General features: G+C 39.9%; 1 protein-coding gene across 5 annotated transcripts in view; it reads left to right on the forward strand.

The window, feature by feature from the left end:
- cadm4 (cell adhesion molecule 4) overlaps positions 1 to 21,950 on the forward strand; it is a 261,414-nt gene that overhangs the window by 207,937 nt on the left and 31,527 nt on the right. For all 5 annotated transcript variants that reach the window (XM_061776282.1, XM_061776281.1, XM_061776284.1 and 2 more), the window contains 4 exons: positions 6,350 to 6,637; positions 8,527 to 8,688; positions 12,174 to 12,264; positions 19,260 to 19,432. In XM_061776282.1, coding sequence (XP_061632266.1) covers positions 6,350 to 6,637; positions 8,527 to 8,688; positions 12,174 to 12,264; positions 19,260 to 19,432 — 714 coding nt within the window. The remainder of the gene's footprint in view (positions 1 to 6,349; positions 6,638 to 8,526; positions 8,689 to 12,173; positions 12,265 to 19,259; positions 19,433 to 21,950) is intronic.

Here is a 21,950-nt window from a genome sequence, read left to right on the forward strand (position 1 = left end):
TGAGGTCACGATAAGTGAAGTCGCGTTACGTGAGGTCGCGTTACGAGAAGTCGCGTTACGTGAAGTCGCATTGCGTGAAGTGGTGTTGTGTGAAATTGTGTTACGTTAAGTAACGTTACATGAAATCATGTTACATAAGTGGTGTTTGCCTTAAGTGAAGTCGCCTTACATTAAGTCACGAAGTCAGTCTTTACGTTGTTCCATTGCATTACATGACATTGCGTTACGTGACGTGTGACATTGTGTTGCATGATGTTGAGGAGGGGGTCCTTGTGATAATACAGTAATTATATAGATGCGTTAAATAATGTTGCATTACATTAAGTCGCATGAAGTGAAGTTCCGTTACGGGGCATTGTGTTATGTTACGTTAGATTATGTGAACTTGTCTTTTGTGACATTGTGTAATGTGACTGGGAATGGGGATGTTTTGTGACATTGCGTGTTGTGATGTTATGACTCCTGCAAGGTGCCGAAATACCTCGAAAAAGGATTTTCACATTGTCACATTCCATTTCATTGTGTTGCGATTCACTGGTTTACATTCTGTTAGGTTATGTTATGGTAAAGTGTAAATGGGCTTTCATTCACAACTGGTTCAGTATCTTGCTCAAGGAAACTTCGGCATGGTCTCGGGGCTTAGGATCCAACCCACAACCTGCTTGAAGGGGAACGACCCCTCTACCACCAGAGTCATGCAGCCCCATTCCATTGGGTGATGTTTGGTTGTATTACGCTGGATTGCTTTACGTTATGTTGTGTTGTGTCACATTCTAGTTCGCTACATTGTTTTATGTTCAGTGCACTCAAATTCTTTATGGCACGAAAAATTAACTATGAGCTCCTCACAAATAACAGAAATGTAGACATCGAGTAATGCTGTCTTACATCATTCTCTATGAACTGTAAAGAAGCCTGCAGTTTTGTTTTGATTAATTTGTTTTCTCTTGCTCCTGCTTGAGTTGAAGTTTCCCCTGGCAATCCTGTCATTCTTTACAAACCAAATACAGCACTCTCGGATTTTCTTTCCGTACTTTTGTTAACACTTCAAAATTGCTGTAGTTCTGTGCTCCACTGCGTGCACATCGAGATGCAAATGGCTTCACTTTGCCATTTGAGCATTTCCTCATTAAAAAGATAACCAACGAGTTAATTGAGGTGACTGTTTCATTTCCTACCCAAACTATGTGACTGCTTTCAAAAGGACAGTCCCTGCACCGTTAACCTCCAATGATGAGTTGAGGACACACTGTGGCTCTTTATTAGAGCGTGGCCTTGCTGATGTGCTAAAATTGTTATGAGACCACTGTTAGATTCAGTCAAGAGCCTTGGGCTAGGTAAACATCACTTTTGACCCTTTAATCAATTCTTTTCACCAAGCTAATGTAGCCTTTGAGCATGACATACAAAGAGAAAATGATGATGAAATCTCAAGGCCAGTTAGCATTGAATGCCTTTTGGGATATTGCTTTTATTAAAATTACCGTAATTTCTTGTGTACAATGTGCATTTCCCCCCCCCCCCCCAAAAAAAATAAATTGTCAAAAGTCAATAGTGCGCATTATACATAGGTATAGGGGCAAATTGGGAATAAAAAATCACATTTTATAAATGTATCCCGCCATCCTGTGGTTATAAAAAACTGTACACTTTCATTCCAATATGGTACGTATGACTGCATATATGTACATTTGTGCTCATAAGTTTACATACCCTGGCAGAATTTGTGAAATAGTGTTTTTTTTTTTTTTTTTTTTTTTTTTTTATAAATATGACTGATGACGGAACAGCAACCATCATTAATTTCTTTATGGTTATGTTATGTTTAATGATAATGCTTTTCCGAAATGCTTGACCGTTTAATTTGAATCCCATTAAAATTAAATGTGTTTCACCTGGTCCTTCATGTTTTCTTTAAAGAATTGTACCCATCTTACAAATTCTGCCTGAGTAATCAAACATATGAGCACAACTGTGTGTTTTCTAATTTACTCAAAGTAGGGCTGTGGATTTCAAAATAAGAGCAAGTAAATTAAAAAAAAGTAAGTGTTCAAACCAAGTGCTTAACTTCAGAATAATTATTTGAAAAAAAACCTAACAAAATACAGATAATACTTCGTTTTGATCATATGGGTAGAGGCAAAATCATGCATTGTAAAAATGCATTATACATAGGTAGAAGGGTTTTCCAGAATTTTGAGGTCAACTTAGGGGGTGTGTATTATACATGGGTGCGCATTATACATGAGAAATTGTGGTATTTGTGTAAATTTATGTAAAATGATTGCTAAATTGTCCAAAAAGAGAAAGTAACAGCAATGCGTTGTGTCATGTTACATTGCGCTGCATTACTCATATCTCAAGGCACCACTGTACTACAAAAAGGCTAAGTAACAGCTTTAGGGTCGTATGACAGCAGTACGTTACATTGCTTTACTTTGTATGGTGTTGTGTTACATTGCGTTTTCTACAGCAGCAAATATGTTCTTCCTTTTTTTATAGTGCTTGTCCTCATCAGGGTTGTGGGTGAGCTGCAAGCCCATCCCAGCTGACTGAGCAAGAGGCAAGCTGCACCATGGACTGCTCGGCAGTCATTTACTATAACATTGACGTCACAATTTAAATTGGAATTAATTTGGTGTGAATTTGCACAAAATTATTGCATTTGCATAATATCGCATTATGATGTTTTTGAATTAGAATATTGAATATTTTCCAGCTACATCTCTGTGCCTGTGCACAAATAATAATTACGTTTGCAAAACATACAGAGTATACTGATGACATGATGTGCTTGATATGAAAACACCATAATTTTCCATCAGTTTAAAGTCGTTAGGGATTTGGGTATATACAGGTAACATTTATATTTAGGTTAAAAAAAATTCTATGTTTTTAGCACTAAAAATACATTTTCATTTTCGATGAATTACAGTTCTTTACTGTTGAGGCTGCTTGGATATTCATCATTTTTCTCTCGCTCTCAGTTTCATTCAAGTGTTTGTAGTGTGTTCGTTCGACTAAGTAGATGGGCACCCTCGCCGTTAATGCGACGGTTAAGTGAATTAATCATGAAGACTCTCCGCACAAGAACATGAATGCCAGACGTTAAACCCTCTGATGAAGAGGGCTTGAATGGACATTCCTTGCCTCCAGTAATCTTGAGCGATTACACGTGTTGGAAGAGCGGCTTTGACTATTTAATAGTGAGCGTCCCATTCACGTGGTACGACATCCACTTATTTGTTCCAAATTGAGGAGTTGAGGTGGCTGTTTTGGGGGACAAGCTCAACTTCACCACTCATCCACCTGATAGCTTAGCACTATTAAGTGTTTAGAGAGAGTTGAGCTGGATACCCTTCGCTGGGGTGTAGACTTTGGGAGAGTTGGATGGAGGATGAAGCCTAATCAGAGCGAGGAAGTGTCATAAAGGACTCAGGAAGAGAATGTAAGGTTAGCGAAGGTGAAGCGAGGGAACGGATAACCAGGGATCGATGGAAGATGATCCTGATGTTTGGGTTAAACGTGAGCATGTACGAGCCTCGATGGGGAAATTTGTTGGCAACGTGAACGACATCTGTCCGAGTCCATCACTTGTAGGTCTCTTCCATCCGTCCATCTGCTGCACCACCACACAGGTCTCAAAGCGTGTTTAACTGTCGAAATAAGACCATTAAATCAGACTTCCTATTTTACAAGCAAGCAACTAGTGGCCATGACTTTTTTTTTTTTTTTTTTATATACGAGAAATAGGGGCAAATAGCTGCCACAGAGTGGTGGGGCTGACCAAATGGACGCTACACAGCATGCAAATGAGGTCGGACCATAAAGACGAACTTGGACTCGGGAGGGAGTGTGACATTTAGTTGCCATTTAGTTTAGAAACAGGGGCTGTTCTCTAACAACTGCCATCGAGTTAAGTCCACCGTGGTATTTAAAATGTTAACCCCTAATCTGACTACACTGTGAGGTCTGTAGGCAGCATGCCGATAGCTGTATCCGCTACATTAATTGTGATGTCCTGCATTTGGTTTCTTCCTTCTTGGCATGTGGCTATGGCTTTTATGGGAGAGCACATTTTTTTCATGTTCTTCCTATTAAATTACCATTGTGTAAGTGAAAATTGAAGTTAAACAATCAACAACAACAACAAAAAACAGTAGTGTTTGTAGCTTCACCCATATCGTAGTACGGTTGACACCTGAATACAAGAAGTGGTATAATATCCCAGAAAGTAGCAGTAATGCAGTATCATATCATGAGCATTGTTTTATGCTGTTTTATAGCATGTCACCTTATATATGTTGTTACTACGTTGCGGTGTTATGTACATTGTGTTACATTAGCCAGTTATCAATGACAACGCATAATAATAATATTTTTTAATAATAATATTTTTTTTGCATAATAACAGACTCAAAATCACAAAATGTTACTCTGTCAAAAATGTTATATCTGCTGCATTACACTACGTTGGATTACCTTTGCCACTTGTGAAAATCAGATGTCACCTTGCGCCTTAGGAGAACGATTCGAAATAAGCCAACAAATGTGGAAAGTTGCAACAATGCAGTGTCATATCATAAATGTTGCGTTACGCTACATTTCTGCTACGTTATTTTACGCAATCGTATGTCATATTACATTGCATTACCTTATATTGCATTATGTTAAATTCCAATACATTATGTTGTTATCTTGCGTTAACTTACATTGCCTTACCAATTACTTTACGTTGACTTGTGTTGTTACATTACATTACGTTACGTTACTAATACCACTTATAAATGATACACTGCTACTCCGCAGAATAGAAGCAAATTGGATGATTCATAATCACAGTCCCATAGTCAGATTAGTTAGATGAATGCACATTAGATTATTATGCTGCACGTTATCTTACATTGACTTTTCAAATTAAAAAAACTGTATACCGAACTGTATTGCTTGTTGTAAATTGGGCCTCCTCTTTTTGCTCCATTTCTGTATTACTTTCCTCCACCTTGCCTGCCACATTACTCAGCGTTATCAGTTTATTTTACTTGCTCTGGCTTCCTCCGCTAGCCTCTCCCGCATCCAGAAAAAACAATATCTACATCATGGTGTTGTGATGAATGAGCCCGTGAGGCCTGCTGGCGGTGCATCAGGAGACGCTGTCCCCCTGGGCGACAAAGCCGAAACAAAGGGACAGCGGCAAAATAGAGGTGTCAATATCGAGTTACTCCCCAAGGTATTTACATGAATCTATAAACATCGAGCCAGTGCTGCATTGTTGGTAGCCTTTGTTGTTACCAGCCTTTCTCATGAGCTCGGCTAACAAAAAGAAAATTGTTGCATATTCGCCGTCTCTAATCTTCTTTTGTTGCTGCCTCATCTTTCGCACGTCAGCTATTGTGCTGCGTTCAATGGCAGAATTTAACCTGTTTCTAACTCTCTGAAAGGTGTTTTTTCTCTCCCAGAAAATTGGCCAATCCTTCACAAAAAAAAACATTGATTCTAGACGAACAATATCAAAGGGAGATGCTAATGGATGAGTGAAAATGGTTTGTGCAGTTAGTTATCATAAATGGGCTGACTTTACAAACTTCTGGCCCAACTTTTCACATCAATACAAAACTTTGTTGAGAGGTAAAGGAATAATTTCGGTGAGGATATGGAGAAAGGTGCAAGGAATTTAGTCTTCACGCTGGATCAAAAATGGCTCCACCTTTCTGGTCATCAAAATCTTTTGTCGTGTGATTTCTCCAAGGATAATAATTAATTACCCTTGTATCAGCTTAATTTGTGCACAAAACAAGAAATACACATTACCTTTTTTAGAGGGAGGAATTAGAAAAGTACAGTACTGATTAATAGTAAAATATGTGTATATATAATTTTTTTATTGGTCTAAAAAGTATAAGTATATATATATATATATATATATATATATATATATATATATATATATAGTAAGTGTAAAACTATAAATATAAGACTATAACCCGAAAAATAGCTCTAACCCTTTTCCAGGAATAAATAATGGTTAACCAGTTAGCTTTTTTAGTATCCTGAGGCTATTATTTAAGAACATATTCATACAGTCATGATATAGAAAATATATTATAACAAACTGTTAGTTTTAAAACTGTGTAATCAATTTAACAATTTGATTTGACTAATATTGCTTTTTATTTGTAATAATAATAGCTACAGCAATATTGTTATTATTAGTAATAGTCGTAGTAATATAAAGATATATAACATAACATATATTTTTAATCAAATAAAATCCAATAATAATAATAATACTGATAATAGTGTTGACAATAAAATGAATAATGATTATGTCCTCCTTCCCCACCTCCAGCCCTGAAGGACGACCGCTTTCAGATGGTGCTTTTCACGCCGCGGCTTGTGCGCATCACGCTGACCAACGTCAGCGTCTTGGACGAGGGCGGGTACTTCTGCCAGCTCTACACGGATGCCACGCACCACCAGGTGGCCACGCTGGCCGTCCTGGTACCCCCGGAGACGCCCGTAGTGGAGGTGAAGCAGGAGGCCGTGGAGGGCGGCGACGTGGAGCTCAGCTGCGTGTCGCCGCGAAGCAAGCCCGCCGCCACACTGCGCTGGATGCGCAATGGCCGAGAGATTCCAGGTACAGCGATGGCACCACAAATGCTCTGATGGATAGCTAAAGTGTAAATTGGGATAAAATTAGCTCAGCAATCATTGAAATCAGCAAGATTCCTATTGAGTGTAGTATATATTTTACGATGCTTTACATTGTGTTATGTGAGTTTGTGTTACGTTGTGTTACGCTACATTGCGTTGCCCTACGTTATGTTATGCTGCGCTGTGTTACATTACGTTTTATGTTAAAAAAATATATATTTTTTTTTTATGTTGGTATAAGTTACCTTGTGTTACATTTATTTGTTATGTTTCTTTGTATCATGCTGTGTAAGGTTATGATGTTACACTGTGTTGCATTACATTGTTTTGTTTTGCATTATGATTTCTTTTGCATTGCTTTTTATTCCATTACATCATATTTCATTATGCTATCTGGCGTTACGTTGTATGAGGTTACATTATATGGGGGTTACATGATATGACGTTACATTTTATCATGTTATGTTGTATTGTGTCACTTTGTATTGTGTTACGTTGTATTGTGTTGTCTTATGTTGTCTTATGTGCATGTTGTGTTGTATTTCGTTATGTCGTATTGCATTACACTGTATTATGTTACGCATGTTGTTTTACGTTACGTTGCTTTTCGCATTATGTTTCATTGCTTTGTGTCTTTGCATTATATTGCATTAGATTGAGTTACGTTGTGTTAGGTTGCGTTGTTACATTGACTTTAGAGATAAAAATTATCTAGCACCTGTCAAGTCCTTGTCATCCTACTACCACTCCCTAACTTAAAAGAATTACAAACGTAAAAAAAAAATACTGCTTAGTATTGATTCTGAATATTGTGTTTTGGTGAGAGGCGGCATGGTGGGTGACTGGTTTGCACGTCTGCCTCACAGTTCTGAGGACCGGCGTTCAAATCCGCCCTCGCCTGTGTGGAGTTTGCATGTTCTTCCCGTGCCTGCGTGGGTTTTCTACGGGTACTCCGGTTTCCTCGCAGATCCCAAAAACATGTGTGGTAGGTTGATTGAAGACTCAAAATTGCCCGTAGGTGTGAATGTGAGTGCAAATGGTTGTTTGTTTATATGTGCCCTGCGATTGGCTGGCGACCAGTTCGCCCAGAGTCAGCTGGGATAGGCTCCAGCACGCCCGCGACCCTATGTGATATGATGATGTGATACGGAAAATGGATGGATGGATTTTGGTTAGCAGAATTCAACAGTCAAATTGGCAGATGTTCCTTGTCACCTAACTAACCATGACTAACCAAGACTAACTCCAACTAATCTTGAAACTTCAAAATATTATTGCTTTGTATCAGAGCAAGAATCCTGTTGATTTTTAATGATACATTTTAGTCAGTCAAAGATGAAAATTCATAGATGTTCTCTGTTACCTAACTACCAATCGCTAACTTCAACCAATTTCTCAACCCATCTATTTCTCAATATCAGGGCCTATTGATTTTGATGACTATATTTGACTTATATTTATATTATATATATTATATATTTGTCAAAGGTAAAAAAAAAATTTTTTGTTACAAATTGTTACGTTACAAATTAAAAAAAATAATTGTACACTATGCACCTAGAATTTTCCAGTGGTTTCAATTCTGGCCCAACCACCCCATCATTTATGTGTCACCTTTTATTCTCCTAATTCTCTCGCATATTTGTGTTCTGTTGATTTATCATCTGCAAACTGGCATTTATAATTGCTTCAAAATATAAACCTCTGTTCCTTCTTCATCTTTCTCTGTCTGTTCTGTCCACAAGCACTCAACGGCTCCGCTGCTGTGACCCGCTGCTTGCCTTCAAAAACTCATTCATCACTCACTACTACTTGTGCTTCTTCTTTTACCCTTCATCATCCGGTCTCCTTTTTCTACCTCTATTCCTGTAGGTGTGGTCTCCCAGCAGGACAATGGCAAGACCATCAGCGTATCGAGCACCATCCGCATCCCCGTCGAGAGGAAGGACAATGGGGCGGCGTTGAGTTGCGAGGCGCTCCACCCGGCGCTGGGCAACCAGAAGAGGATCCGACACTACCGCCTGGATGTGTTCTGTGAGTATCAGGGCTGTTGTTATGCTAACACCGATTGGTTTATATTTATCAGGGATGGGGATCGAGGATCAACTTGTATATGCTCTTGATATTGTAAGAATATTACTGCATGTAAAGGGACCATATCAAAAGAAAAACAAATTATAGTCACCCCCACACACATTTAATCTTTAAACTTAAACACACTTAAACTTATTAAAACACACTTTTTTTCATTTAAACCGAGAACCTAGAACTGTGAGGCAGACATGCTAACCACACTACTGTCGTCCATCATTGATTCCTTTCTAATCTCCTTTTGCCATTCCTTTCTTCCCTTACAATGTATCTTATTGTCATTTTTTTATGCCTTTCTTCCTCATTCCTTTCAAGGGCAACTCCAAAAAATATAGATGCTAATTTCTGTACAAAAAAATGTTGACGCAAAATGACTGCAAGGGATTCTTGGGATAATTTTTCCACACGGACAAATGTTGCCCCGAACGCATGTCCCACTCTGTGTAGAAATAAGTTAATGAAATGGGAGTGTGCCAGGAAGAAAAACAGTACATAAAAAAAACTGAAAATGTCCAAAGTTTGGGATATTTCACACCTGAAGAAAAGATCAACTGTGTCTACAGCAAAGCAGAATTGTCTTACACAACAGCATCTCTGTGATCACTCACACAAAGTAACCGATGGCGCACTTTCAACCACTTTATTGAACAAAAGAAACACATAATGAGCTCATTTACACAGCTTCTTTAGCCCACAATTGATGCCCGGTAACTCAATACGCACACTAGCTAACGGTTAGACAGTTAACAACTGGCTGCTTACCTGAACCAACAGCCAAGCACACTCTCATTCGCTGATGCACACGTCACTCACCTGGCCAGTAAGTACAAGGTGAAAATGGCGACAAAACTAATAACCTCCATCTCACACTGACTTTTATTATTGCATAGTGTTGCAATTGTTTAATAATGCAAAATCTATTTTTATTACTTTATTAGTTTTTTTATTACACGAATGATCAGTGGGATAATCGGTAGAATAATTGGTTCTGAAAATATTTACAATTTAAATGAATGACACCGTGTCCTGTTTTGTTCGCATTTAGCCTTTACATGCACCCACCTTTATCCATCCTCAAAAACAGTCATTATCATGAATGATTTAAAAACATAGATTATTCCATTTGTATTGCTACGACAGTGCCGCTCGTTGTAGCGGTTTAGCGCCTGCAGTAATTTGTGTCACGAGTAGAAGCCTCGTTTTTCATTGTTACAATGGAGCCTGTTTATTAGCTGTGAAGTATTTGAGCTGACTGATATTCGGTGCTGAAGCCGCTCTCATTAAAAGCCAATACGTACAAATGTTGTCAAGCAGGGAGCCTAAGGCCCAGTCGAGGCGCCCGGTCCTGCGGTTGTTGTGAGCAGTTATACCCCATTTCCTCTGTAGTTGAAACTCTGAAACAGTCAATAATTGGCCTTGAATAATCTGACACTCTCATTATTCATTTTTTTCCGTCTCGCTTATCCTCACTAGGGTCGCGGGCATGCCGGAGCCTACCCAGCTATCTTTGGGCGAGAGGCGAGGTTCATCCTGAACCAGTCGCTAGCCAATCGCAGGGCACATATAAACAAACAATCATTCACACTCACATTCACACCTACGGGCAATTTAGCATCTTCAATTAACCTACCATGCATGTTTTTGGGATGTGGGAGGAAATCGGATTACCCGGAGAAAACCCACGCAGGCACAGGGAGAACATGAAAACTCCACACAGGTGAGACCGGATTTGGACCCAGGTCCCCAAACTGTGAGGCAGCTGTGCTAACCAGTCGTCCGCCTTGCCACTCACTCTCATTATATCAAGACAAATTATATGTCTGTGTTCACAAATGCTAAAGGTCAATTTAAGCGTATATTCATATCCATGATATGCTCTTTGAGTCCCTCTAATGCAATTCACCAATTTTCATCTGTGTTGCCTGACATTTATTTCAGGAGACACAATTGGTGAACATTTACATTGTGACTTATGATTATTTTGTACGATCAATAAGAAACCTTTTTTTTTTTAAACCAGAAAAACAAAGAAACTTAGAAAATCTCTTGGGATAAGTGTGTGCAACATTGCCATTTTCCAGAAATGCCACTCAACGCTAGATGGTGGGAGGGAACTATTAGTGGGGAGGCCCTCATTCATATGCACTTTTGGAATAATACAGACCCCTCCCCCGAAGCTTTAAGTTTACTATTACCTTATTGTTTCATGAACTATCGTATTGCATGTACCGTGCAAACTCACTGCCCAAGGTGCCATTTATGAGCGATTGGAGCAACCTCCTGCTTTAAATACTCCTACACAATAATACATTATGAGTTTATGAAAGGGTATATATTGTAGTGTACCTCTTTTACAATGTTAAATGAAAATCCATCGCAATGAACCTGAGACTTTTCAAGCAGAATGAAAACATTACAGTATGCCTCCATTTCAGAATCAACCAGTAAACAAGAAATCATAATAATACGCCTTCCAGAAATGCCACTCAACGCTAGATGGTGGGAGGGAACTATTAGTGGGGAGGCCCTCATTCATATGCACTTTTGGAATAATACAGACCCGCCCCCCCAAGCTTTAAGTTTAGTATTACCTTACCAGTTTTTTTTCTGGGTGAAGAACGATATTAACTAGCAACGTGTATTAGAGCAGTGATTCCGAACCATTGTCTTGAAATTTAAAAAAATTCCCTTAGTTGGTCTAAAACAATTAAAATTCATATTCATTTCGTACAGATAATGTGTCTTTGTTCATCTATCAATGCCAGCGACATAAAAATTAAATGCTCTTCCACAAGATGGCAGAAGGTACAGTTACTTTGTTTATCCACCTGTTGCCATTCATGCAACACAAGAATAGCTTGGCATTAGGGTTAAACTAAACAAGCCCATATTTCGCACTGAGGAAGTAAATTTGTCAGTAAATTGAGATGAAATCATAATTATTTCAGTATATAATATATATATATATATATATATATATATATATATATTTTTTTTTTGAGACATTTTTGTTTGGTGGTGTGCCGTGAGTTTTCTCTCATGTTTGGGAAGCACTGTATTAGAGGGACACACATCTTTTTGAAGAACATGTTACATAGGCATTTGTTAGACACAGTACAATGCAGTGCAGTTCGACACCAATGCAAATTACAACCACAACAATCAACCTATAGTTAAATCACAACTGGGCATTATCGTCTTTGTAAAGGCAGAATTGTTTCCTGCAGTTCTGTGTCAGTGGAGGTAATGATGTGTTGTGACTATTTTCAGTATTTTACGAACAGTTGATTTGCTCTATGCTAAATCATGTTTGTTGATCATACCAATGTCTCTGCATGTTGCTTGTCAATCCGTTGCCAAGACACATTTTGTTTACCTGGTTCTGACTAATATGATTTTTTTTCCTCTCTCTCACTCTTTGCTCACAGTTGCACCGACCGTAAGGATCATCCCTCCCGCTGGCATCTTGCGAGAGGGTGACTCGCTGAGCCTGTCTTGCTCCGTCGTTGCCAACCCTCTGTAAGTCCTCCTCGTGAACTATCATACTGCATGTACCGTGCAAACTCACTGCCCAAGGTGCCATTTATGAGCGAGTGGAGCAACCTCCTGCTTTAAATTCTCCTACACAATAATACATTAAGAGTTTATGAAAGGGTATATATTGTAGTGTACCTCTTTTACAATGTTAAATGAAAATTCATCATGAAGAACCTGAGATTTTTCAAGCTGAATGAAAACATTACATTATGCCTCCATTTGAGAATCAACCAGTAAACAAGAAATCATAGTAATAAGCCTGAGTGAAATACAACACAATTCAAATGAAGTTGGGACGTTGTGTTAAACATAAATAAAAACAGAATACAATGATTTGGAAATCATGTTCCACCTATATTTAAGTGAATACACTATACAATTCTACGTTAATGATTATTTGCTAAAAACAATAAAGTTGATCAGTTTGAACATTAAATATCTTGTCTTGAATGATTATTTGCTAAAAACAATAAAGTTGATCAGTTTGAACATTAAATGTCTTTGTAGTGTATTCAATTAAATATAGGTTGAACATGATTTGCAAATCATTGTATTCTGTTTTTATTTATGTTGAACACAACGTCCCAACTTCATTGGAATTGGGGTTGTAAATGTATTTGTAGGCTTTGCAAGCACTCAATGTCATCTGCTGCATAACTAAAATACTAGGATACCTATGAATACCTTATTTTCATTTCTCCACTCTAATAGACTACATGCCTGAAATGTGTGTGTGTGTGGGGGGGGGCTCTGTAAGGGCTCTATAGTTGTAGACTGTGCAACATGAGCCGGAGCACAGATGGTGGCGCATCTTGATTTTTGTGATACCGCTAGGCTCCCTATGTGTTTGCTCATTTGGCAAAGCCGTTTGCGCCGAGCTGGCCAGTGTCAGAGCAGCGACAGTGTGCCCTTGGAGGTGCGCTTGGTAGAGTGAGATTTTGGTGTCAGAAAGTTGGTCTGAACTTACGTCTACTGGGACCACATCTAACTTTTAGGCATGTTAGGTATGACCTAACACGATTTTGGTGGATCTGATCGGTGCACATGCGGGCAAACAGACACGCAAGCTCCTCGCACATACTGTATGTGGTGGATGACAGATTTATTTCAACAGTGGTCATTTAATTCAAATCAATCGGTATGTTTTCATTAGTACATGTCTTGAATAAGTATAGTAAGTATCTGATCAGTTAACTGTGCGATTCAGTTTGTCTCCGGAGAAATGAAGTTAGCCAAACGTCCTCTAGTGGGCGCACAAGATTAAAAGTGTAGGCTGCAGGTAAAATTTAGGAAATTGCAGGTGTAGATAGTTGGAGTCACCATGGCAATGATATTATTACAAACCAACGGATAGTGAAACTTGTATTTGAGGGCCAAATCAAAATTTAATGATGCTCCCACGAATTATGAATTAATTCTATGAATATTTCAAAAACATATCCATCTATCCATTCATTTTCTGTACCGCTTATCCTCACTATGGTTGCAGGTGAGCTGGACTGGTTGCCAGCCAATAGCAAGGCACATATAGGGTGGATCCCATTTCTCTTAATTGCAACTCCATTCTCCTCGCTCCCCGATGTTTCGACTGATACCCGGACGTTGATCTCTTACCGCCATATTGAGGAGCATTCCAATTCTCTTAAATATACATTGAGGTGCAAGGATGGAGCATGGAGGAGGTTCCACGAACGAGGTAAAACCGAGGGTCCATTGATGTTTCCTTTGTGGAAGTCTTTTAGCTCCTCAACAGTGACGTATTAAATTGGCCGTGTACCTGTTGGATCCTAAATGGAGCAGAACTTCAAATGAATTAGTTAAGCTCTTTTTTTTAGTTGCTTGATTATTTTAGTTTTGATATACACATTTTTGTTGAGTGTATGTTATATTTTGGGCCATTTTTAATACTGAAATTACTTAATTAACCCGCTAATGGTTACCATGGTTACAATAGGCTCCCCACAACCCTGATCAAATGGTGTAGAGAATTGATTGAATGATAAATGTATAATCTATGTATGTATTAGAAACATGTTCAAAAAATACTGTAAAATGGCATGAGTAAATAGTTGCCGACCTTTAACTTCTTCAATTATCCTTTCAACCTTCTATAATGTAAAGATTAATTCATTGTGAGAATACTATAAAAGCACCTTCATATTTCATGCATTGTAACTGCTCACGAATTACATTCGGTGTTACTTGACTTACGTTCAACACGTCCAAGGCTGTTATGTGATAAACGACGTAATTAAATCATCACACGCCGCCCCATATGTGCGATATATCTCAAATATCACGTTAGCTTTAAATACTGGTGTACTCATTTATTTCCAGTGCTGCCGAATTAAATGACATTACTGACATTTCATGCGTGATAGCTGGATCAAAACATTTTATTACCTTCAGCAAAAGAGCCTCTTAAGCTCTTTTCAATAACAAAAGTAAGTAAACAAAGATGTAATATGGACGTGCTTTGTCTGAGATGAGATCAAACAAAAACTGTCGCTTCCAAACAAAGCTCATATCCCGCTGTGTTGGAAAGAGGTATTGGTTACTAAAAGCTCTTAAAGCCTCCCCAAAGTCTCCCCAGTGGATGGCCCCTCTGTCTGTGGGCTCGTGGTCCACTCCTGTGCCTCCGCAAAGCTCGGGGGAGCCAATGCATGTGTGTGTTTGATAACTCTAGAGTAGCCTTTCCCAAACTTTTTCATCCATGCATCCTCCTCTAAGTTCTGGCGCAACCCACTTGAAAATAGATTCCTCCTTTCACTTGTCAATTTCCTCATTTTTAGCCAGGTTGGTCTGTAAAGGGTTGTTATTATCCCAATGTGAATAACAGTTAACCCTCAAATAGACACATTGCAACATAAAATGTATAGAATACTGTAAGGATTCTAGTGTCTGTGTACATGCATGTGCCTTTAAGAGGCGGGACCTGGTGTGGTGGTGTGCGACGTCGGCGACTCTGTGTGTAATGACTGGGCGTGAGCTGTGGCCAACAGCAGCTCCTGCAAGAGTGTTTTGCTGTTATATCTGCGTTCAATAAACGGCTGACAAATGCATTGCCGACTGTGGCTCTCCTTTCCCACATGCAAGGGCATCAGAGTAAGTAAGTAGATTGTAAAAACCAAATCCAAAATAAAAATCTCATTAAAATGTGCAATATAGTGGACCGCAAATGATGAACGATTTGGAATTTAAAAATCAAAATCCAGACAGAGCTGACAAAGCCCACTTGAAAGCAGATTCCTCATCCAACATGTAAATGTCCCTTTTTCAGCTATGATTGGTTGTAAATATGTTATTATTATACCGGTAAGAATGACACTTACACATCTTGCGCACCGCTCAGAGCACGGGTGCCAAACCCATTTTCAACATGCGCCACATCCACCATCCAGTCTTCTCGTATTGGAATTTCTTTGTTTGGTTTGGGGGTAAAGTGACCCCCAAAAGGGGGGAATTATATTGGAGAAATAACAAATTCTTTACTTCGGCTCAGTTACACAAGGTCAAGATGAACCACATTGGTTCGACCGTTACAAGATGTGTTTCTGTATTACAATAACTGCCTCAATGGTGATTGCCGCCCTTGTACATGAGATAAGGCACTACCTGTGAATATGTGAGTGTTGAGTAAACAAGTTGATTCCTCACTCCCACTGCCATTGTGTGCCGTGTTTATTTCCACGACAGTAGTTTTCCGTTATGATAACCTCATCATATTAAGTAGACACAATTGTCCCAGCATGTCATTGCTATTACACAATATATATATTTTAACAACAACTTCAGTTTGAAATGTCATGAAAAATAGGGACAACCAAATATGAATACAAATAATGCCAAGGTTTTTGGTGATGCTTGTATATCTGTAAAAAGTAGGGTTGTTTGATAGCCCTTTTTTTAAGAGTGATACTTGTACAAGTAATCACTCTTGAGTACTCACCGACACCGATACCAAATACAGATAGCACTAATACTAAAGCTACAGAACATTTCAATTAAGACAATGATATAGATAATTGTGAACTCTAATTGGGATTCTCTCTGACACACATGATGATTTGCCAATGTGTCAAACCGGTGCAGTGTAGCGCCAACTACTGGTGAGAAGGACTTAATCAATGTCAGAATTTTCTGCCTTAAGTGTCGGTGGCTGGTATTGGCAGCCTTAACGAGTACCCCATACCTTGAAATAGGCCAGTATCGGCCTGATACCGATACCTGGTATCGGTACTTGTCTATCCCTTGTAAAACGTAAAGAAGAAATTTCTATTTTCACAGAGTTTCTGCCTAAATGAATAGAACATATAAATTTAGCAAGAAACATAAAGTAGACACTCTTGGTTTCCATTGGTGGGCCACAAAAATATGATGTGCAGGGAGGGATCTGGCCCCCGGCCTTAGAAGATTCTTGCACACACCCTAGACTGCACCAACGTTTAGGAATCCCTCTTTTCTGTGACACTCGTACCGAGTCTCGTATTTTGCCAAACCAACTTTTTCTAGGATTTGGGATGTAATATTGCCTCTATGGCGCCTCAATAAACATCTGAAATATGAATTAAACTCGTCCATGCATTCCAAAGTCCCAGACATATTTCTGCCGAGAGGCCTGAAATCAGGTCATTTGAATTTGTCGATCTTATCTACGTCACTAGCGAAGATCTCCACCTACCTCTCCGCTCCCGAACCAGCGCTGTCAACATAACAAACACATGTGCTCTCACAAGTGGGTCTTCTACACAGACGCAACCAATCAGAGGAAAGGGGGCAGTCTTGGCCAAATACGGACAAAGTGGATACAAAACTGGGTCAAACAGAAGTAGCTGTCAGAGGGGCCTTTTCTGGGCACTCGTATTACAAAACCAAGGTGTTTTTTTTAAGTGAAATTGACACTTTTAGAAGTATTTTCAGTATATATATGTCCATGTTAGTCACTCTATGGAGGTCTAAATAGCCAAGATACCTTTAAACATCCCGACAGAGATACCGCACACCATATGAAAAACGTCCTTGTCCTTCCTGTCAATTTCCCTGTTTATAGCCAGTTTTGGTCTGTAATTGTGTAATTATTCTACAAGCACTGCCCCCCGTGACACTTTAAATTTGCAGAGAGGATGCTCGCACACCTCCCAGGGTGCACCACCATTTGGAAATCTTACAGTGGGGGGACTGCCTGTGAGAGGCGTATTGACTAAAGCCTCTGCTAAAGCTTTGTAACACTTGGTCGGGGACACTCGCTGTGAGTATGTGATGGCCCAGCAGGTCCGTGTGGACCCTTGTCACACGCGCGCACACACACATACGCACACACACACACTCACACACACACGTTACAGTCTACAGTGACACCCTGTTCAATCCCTGTCAAGCGTTAAAGACCAATTAGTGGTAGAGGAATTAGAAAAGGGCAGTGATGTCATTTTGCTTGACTGGCTTCTTTTTAGTTATAGTTCATATATATGTGTGTGGTTGTGTATGTGCGTGTTACAGTGCCAGCAAAGGTGCGACAGTTTTCTTTTGGTGACCTGACCGAGACTATGTTGCTTGACTGTGTGTCATGAACTAAAAGGTTTTTTTTCGTGTGTGTGTGTGTGTGTTCATAACCCAATCGGAAAAGTTTAATTAAACTTTGTGAGGGATTGGAGCTTTGGATGAGTCGTGGCTGGAATCTGTGCATGCAACCACAAGCCATGACACACAGCCAGGCACAGCTTTGTTCAGCAGGGTGCCACTGTAATCCTCACACCTCCTGTGTGCGCACGTTTGTGTGTTTGGATCTATTTGTGTGTGTGTGCGTGTGTGTGTGTGTGTGTGTGTGTGTCCCGCAAAATTGGCGCATCTGAGCCGTAACGGAAGACTTCATCCTCCTGTGCCTTTTACACAGAGCCAAGCCAACTTGTTCTGATCATCACATCACATATACAGTAATCATCTTCAGTACTGCACAGGGAACTCAGGGTGGTTAATTCATCTGAGAAACAGTTTAGGTGCTGCCTTTTTGGTTAGCAATTGAGTTCAAATGGGCTAAGCAATTAACTCTTTAATGTCTGTTTGTGGAATCCATCTGTCCATTTTCTATTGCGCTTGTTGTCATTAGGGTGGTGGGTGAGTCGCAGGCTATCCCGGCTGACTTTGAGTGAGAGTTGGGGTACACGCTGTACAGGTCGCCAGCCAATCGCAGGACATATAAACAAACAACCATTTACACTCACATTCACACCTACAGACAATTTAGTCTTCAGTCAACCTAGCATGCATGCTTTTGGGATGTGGGAGGAAACCGGAGCACCCGGAGAAAACCCACGGAGACACGGGGAGAACATGCAAACTCCACACAGGCGCAGCCGAATTTGAACCCGGGTCCTCAACTGTGAGGAAGATGTGCTAACCAGTTGTCCACCGTGGCGCCGTGATGCAGTTATATTTTATTTTATTTTGAATCAAATCGATATTTTAACATTTCCCCTCAGCAACGAGCTAAACATTGCTAAACTAAGAAATACGTTTTTTGTTAATAAGCTTGTGTTTTGTTTCTTGATCATTCCGGTAAGTCAATGTATTTATTACAGTGACTAAGGCAGACATGGACTGCATATTTTATACCGAGGAAGAAAAATGGAGCAGGATTGACTGGGAGTCAACATCCATGTCAGCCTCTAATATAGACAAACCACCATATGCGCTCACATTCACGCCTATGGAGTCATTTAGAGTAACATGTATGTTTTTGGAATGTGACAGCAAGCCGGAGTGCCCAGTAAAAAGAACATGCAAGCACTGGGAAAATACACAAATTTCACAGTTCCAACTGAGATTTGAAGCCATATCACTGGTCTGATTGTGACGCATACATGCTCACCACTATTTCACTGGGCTGCCAAACAAGTGCTTTCCAACCTAAAGTAAACTAATTTCTTTTAATGTTTTTTTTTTTGAGGGGTTGACTTCTAATCTCTTCTTCTCTGCAGGCCCAGGGCCATCCAGTGGTCCAAGATCAACGACACCTTACCTGAACGGGCCGAAATCTCCGGGCCCACCTTCCAGATTTCCCGCCTGAGCCAGTCGCACAACGGCACGTACTTGTGTCAGGCGCAGAACAACTACGGGCGAGCTGCCGATCACTACACTCTGCTGGTCTACGGTGAGCCAGCCGTTCTCTCTTTGTTTACATGTTCAATCTCATCGCTGTAATTGCTATCCCATCTGTACAATGTGTGTCCTGTCTTTTGCTTTTTCTCATCAGTGTGTTTTGCTGATGTTTGTATTGATCCCGTCTTGCTGGCATTGGTCACATTGTTTCTACTCTCGACGCAGAACAACAGATGTATTAAAATCCTGGTGCTGTCTTTCGGTTTTATTTGCTTTTCTCAATTTGTTCCAAAGCGGGAACCTCCTGCTAGACTTCCTCTACTATACAAACTATTATTGTTTTGGCCTTCTTTTGTGACTCAGTTGTTTCTTTTCATACGTGGAAAAGGCAACACACAAAAATCAAGAGACAACAAAAAGTGCAAAAAAAAATGGGTATGCATTAGCAAGTCTGTTACATTTAACATGATGACAACACCAAAACATCTGTTGGAGAGGGGCTCACAGGGAAAGGGAAAGCATATTTAGGCTGCTAAGATATCCAAAGTTTTCAAAGATTCACCGCTAACTAAATTCTTCATGAGGGCTGACCTGAATAGATGGCATGGCGGGGGCGCTCAAAGGGGATGATGTTGACGCGTGCAACATTGCCTGTCATTTTCTTGTTCTTCAGGAAAAGGGAGAGAAGGCGGTGGGCGTCTTGTGGCTTTTAATGCGGTTACCTGTGGGGGGGGGGGGATAAAGTGGAAACAAGTAAGCTGTTTTGGATTTTTTTGAGCGAAAACAGCAGATTCCCCCAGTTTGACACACATGATTTTGTGGCTTTTTACTGTTGGGGGGGGCGCAACAGCGACAAGAAGAAAGGTGCCGCCTCAACCCACTTTTACGCCAACCACCCTCCCTTCGCCCAAGAAGGTTAGACATGTTGAGCTTTAATGTGCATCACCGCCTCTCCGTTTTTTTTTTAAGCTTTACTCTCTTTTTTCGTCTTCCTCCATTTCATCATTTGTCGTCTCCATGTTGGAGCTCCTTACAGTTCATTAATTTTACTCCCAAATTCCAGCTGTATAGTCAAATAGATGACATAAGCCCCAGCTCCTCCAGTTTTCCAGCCGTCACCCATCTGCTTTGCTCTACTTTGGAGGTGACGTACTCAGCCAGTGGGCACGTTGTTTTTATACCTTATATCAAAGATTCAAATATATCAAATTCAGCTGTTGCAAGCAAGCCAAGCAAGACTCAAAAGTCATTCTTGTTTTCCCCGCATGTCAGAATGGGTAATGTGCAAAAATAATAAGAATAATAATAATAACAATATGAAAAAATATATATATATAAAAACTGGGTAATTGAATGTGAATTTCAGTAGCCTGTGGTGCTAAATAGCATCAGTCCACATTATTAATGAAGCAAATCAATTCATCACATATATTAAAACAAATAAAAATACAATTAAAACAGCGTGCAGTGCAAGAAATATCATTTAAAAGTGGAAAGGCTCTAAAAAGCATGAGAAAAAATAGAGTCTTTAACCTGGACTTCAAAACATTCACACTTGGGGCTGACGTCACTTCTGTCGCCAACGTATTCCATTTGTGTGCAGCATAACAGCTAAATGCTGCTTCCCCATGTTTGCCTATTTGACCTGAGTCTGTCGATCTCAGAGCCCTAATGGGTTTACATTCCATTAGCATTTCTTTCATGTATTCAGGACCTAAACCATTTATTGATTTTTAGACCAGTAGCAGACCTTTAAAATCTATTCCAAAGCTGACTGGAACCCAGTGTGGAGACTTTAGAATTGGAGTAATATGTTCGGACCTCTTTGTTCTGGTCAGAACCCGAGCTGCAGCATTCTGAATGAGCTGCAGCTGTGTTGGGGGAGTCCAGTCAGAAGACCATTACAATAGTAGTAGTCTACTTGGGATAAATGCATGGATGAGCTTCTCCTGGTCTGCTTAGCACATACAAGCCTTCACTCTAGATATGTTCTTCAGTTGTTTATGTATTTCAGTTGTTTCAGTTAAAACAGAAGGCGTTAGAAAACAGAGTGTTAAAGGTCCCGTATTTTACCAAACCAACTACGGTGCCTCAGTAAACGTGAAATATGAATTCAAATCGTCCATGCATTCCTGAGTTCCAGATGTTTTTCTGCCTTGAGGCCTGAGATCAGGTCATTCGAATATCTCGTTTATCTACGTCACAACCGAAGATCTCCACCTACCTGTCCGGTCCCGAGCCAGCGCTGTCAACATAACAAACGTGTGCTCTCACGAGTGGGTCTTCTACATGGAGGCAACCAATCAGAGGAAAGGGGACAGTCTTAGCCAAATATGGACAAAGCGGATATAAAACTGTGTCAAAAAGAAGTAGCTGTCAGAGGGGCCTTTTCTGGTCACTCGTATGACAAAACCAAGGTGTTTTTTTTAAGTGAAATTGACACTTTTATACTAAGTCCATGTTAGAGAGTCACTCTATGGACGTCTAAATAGCCAAAATATGGGACCTTTAAGGAACTGTATGAATGTAATTTGTGCCACAAATCACCATATTTGTGCCAATTATAATAT

Source organism: Phyllopteryx taeniolatus, chromosome 6 (assembly GCF_024500385.1).
Source record: "Phyllopteryx taeniolatus isolate TA_2022b chromosome 6, UOR_Ptae_1.2, whole genome shotgun sequence".
NCBI classification, from domain to species: Eukaryota; Metazoa; Chordata; class Actinopteri; order Syngnathiformes; family Syngnathidae; genus Phyllopteryx; species Phyllopteryx taeniolatus.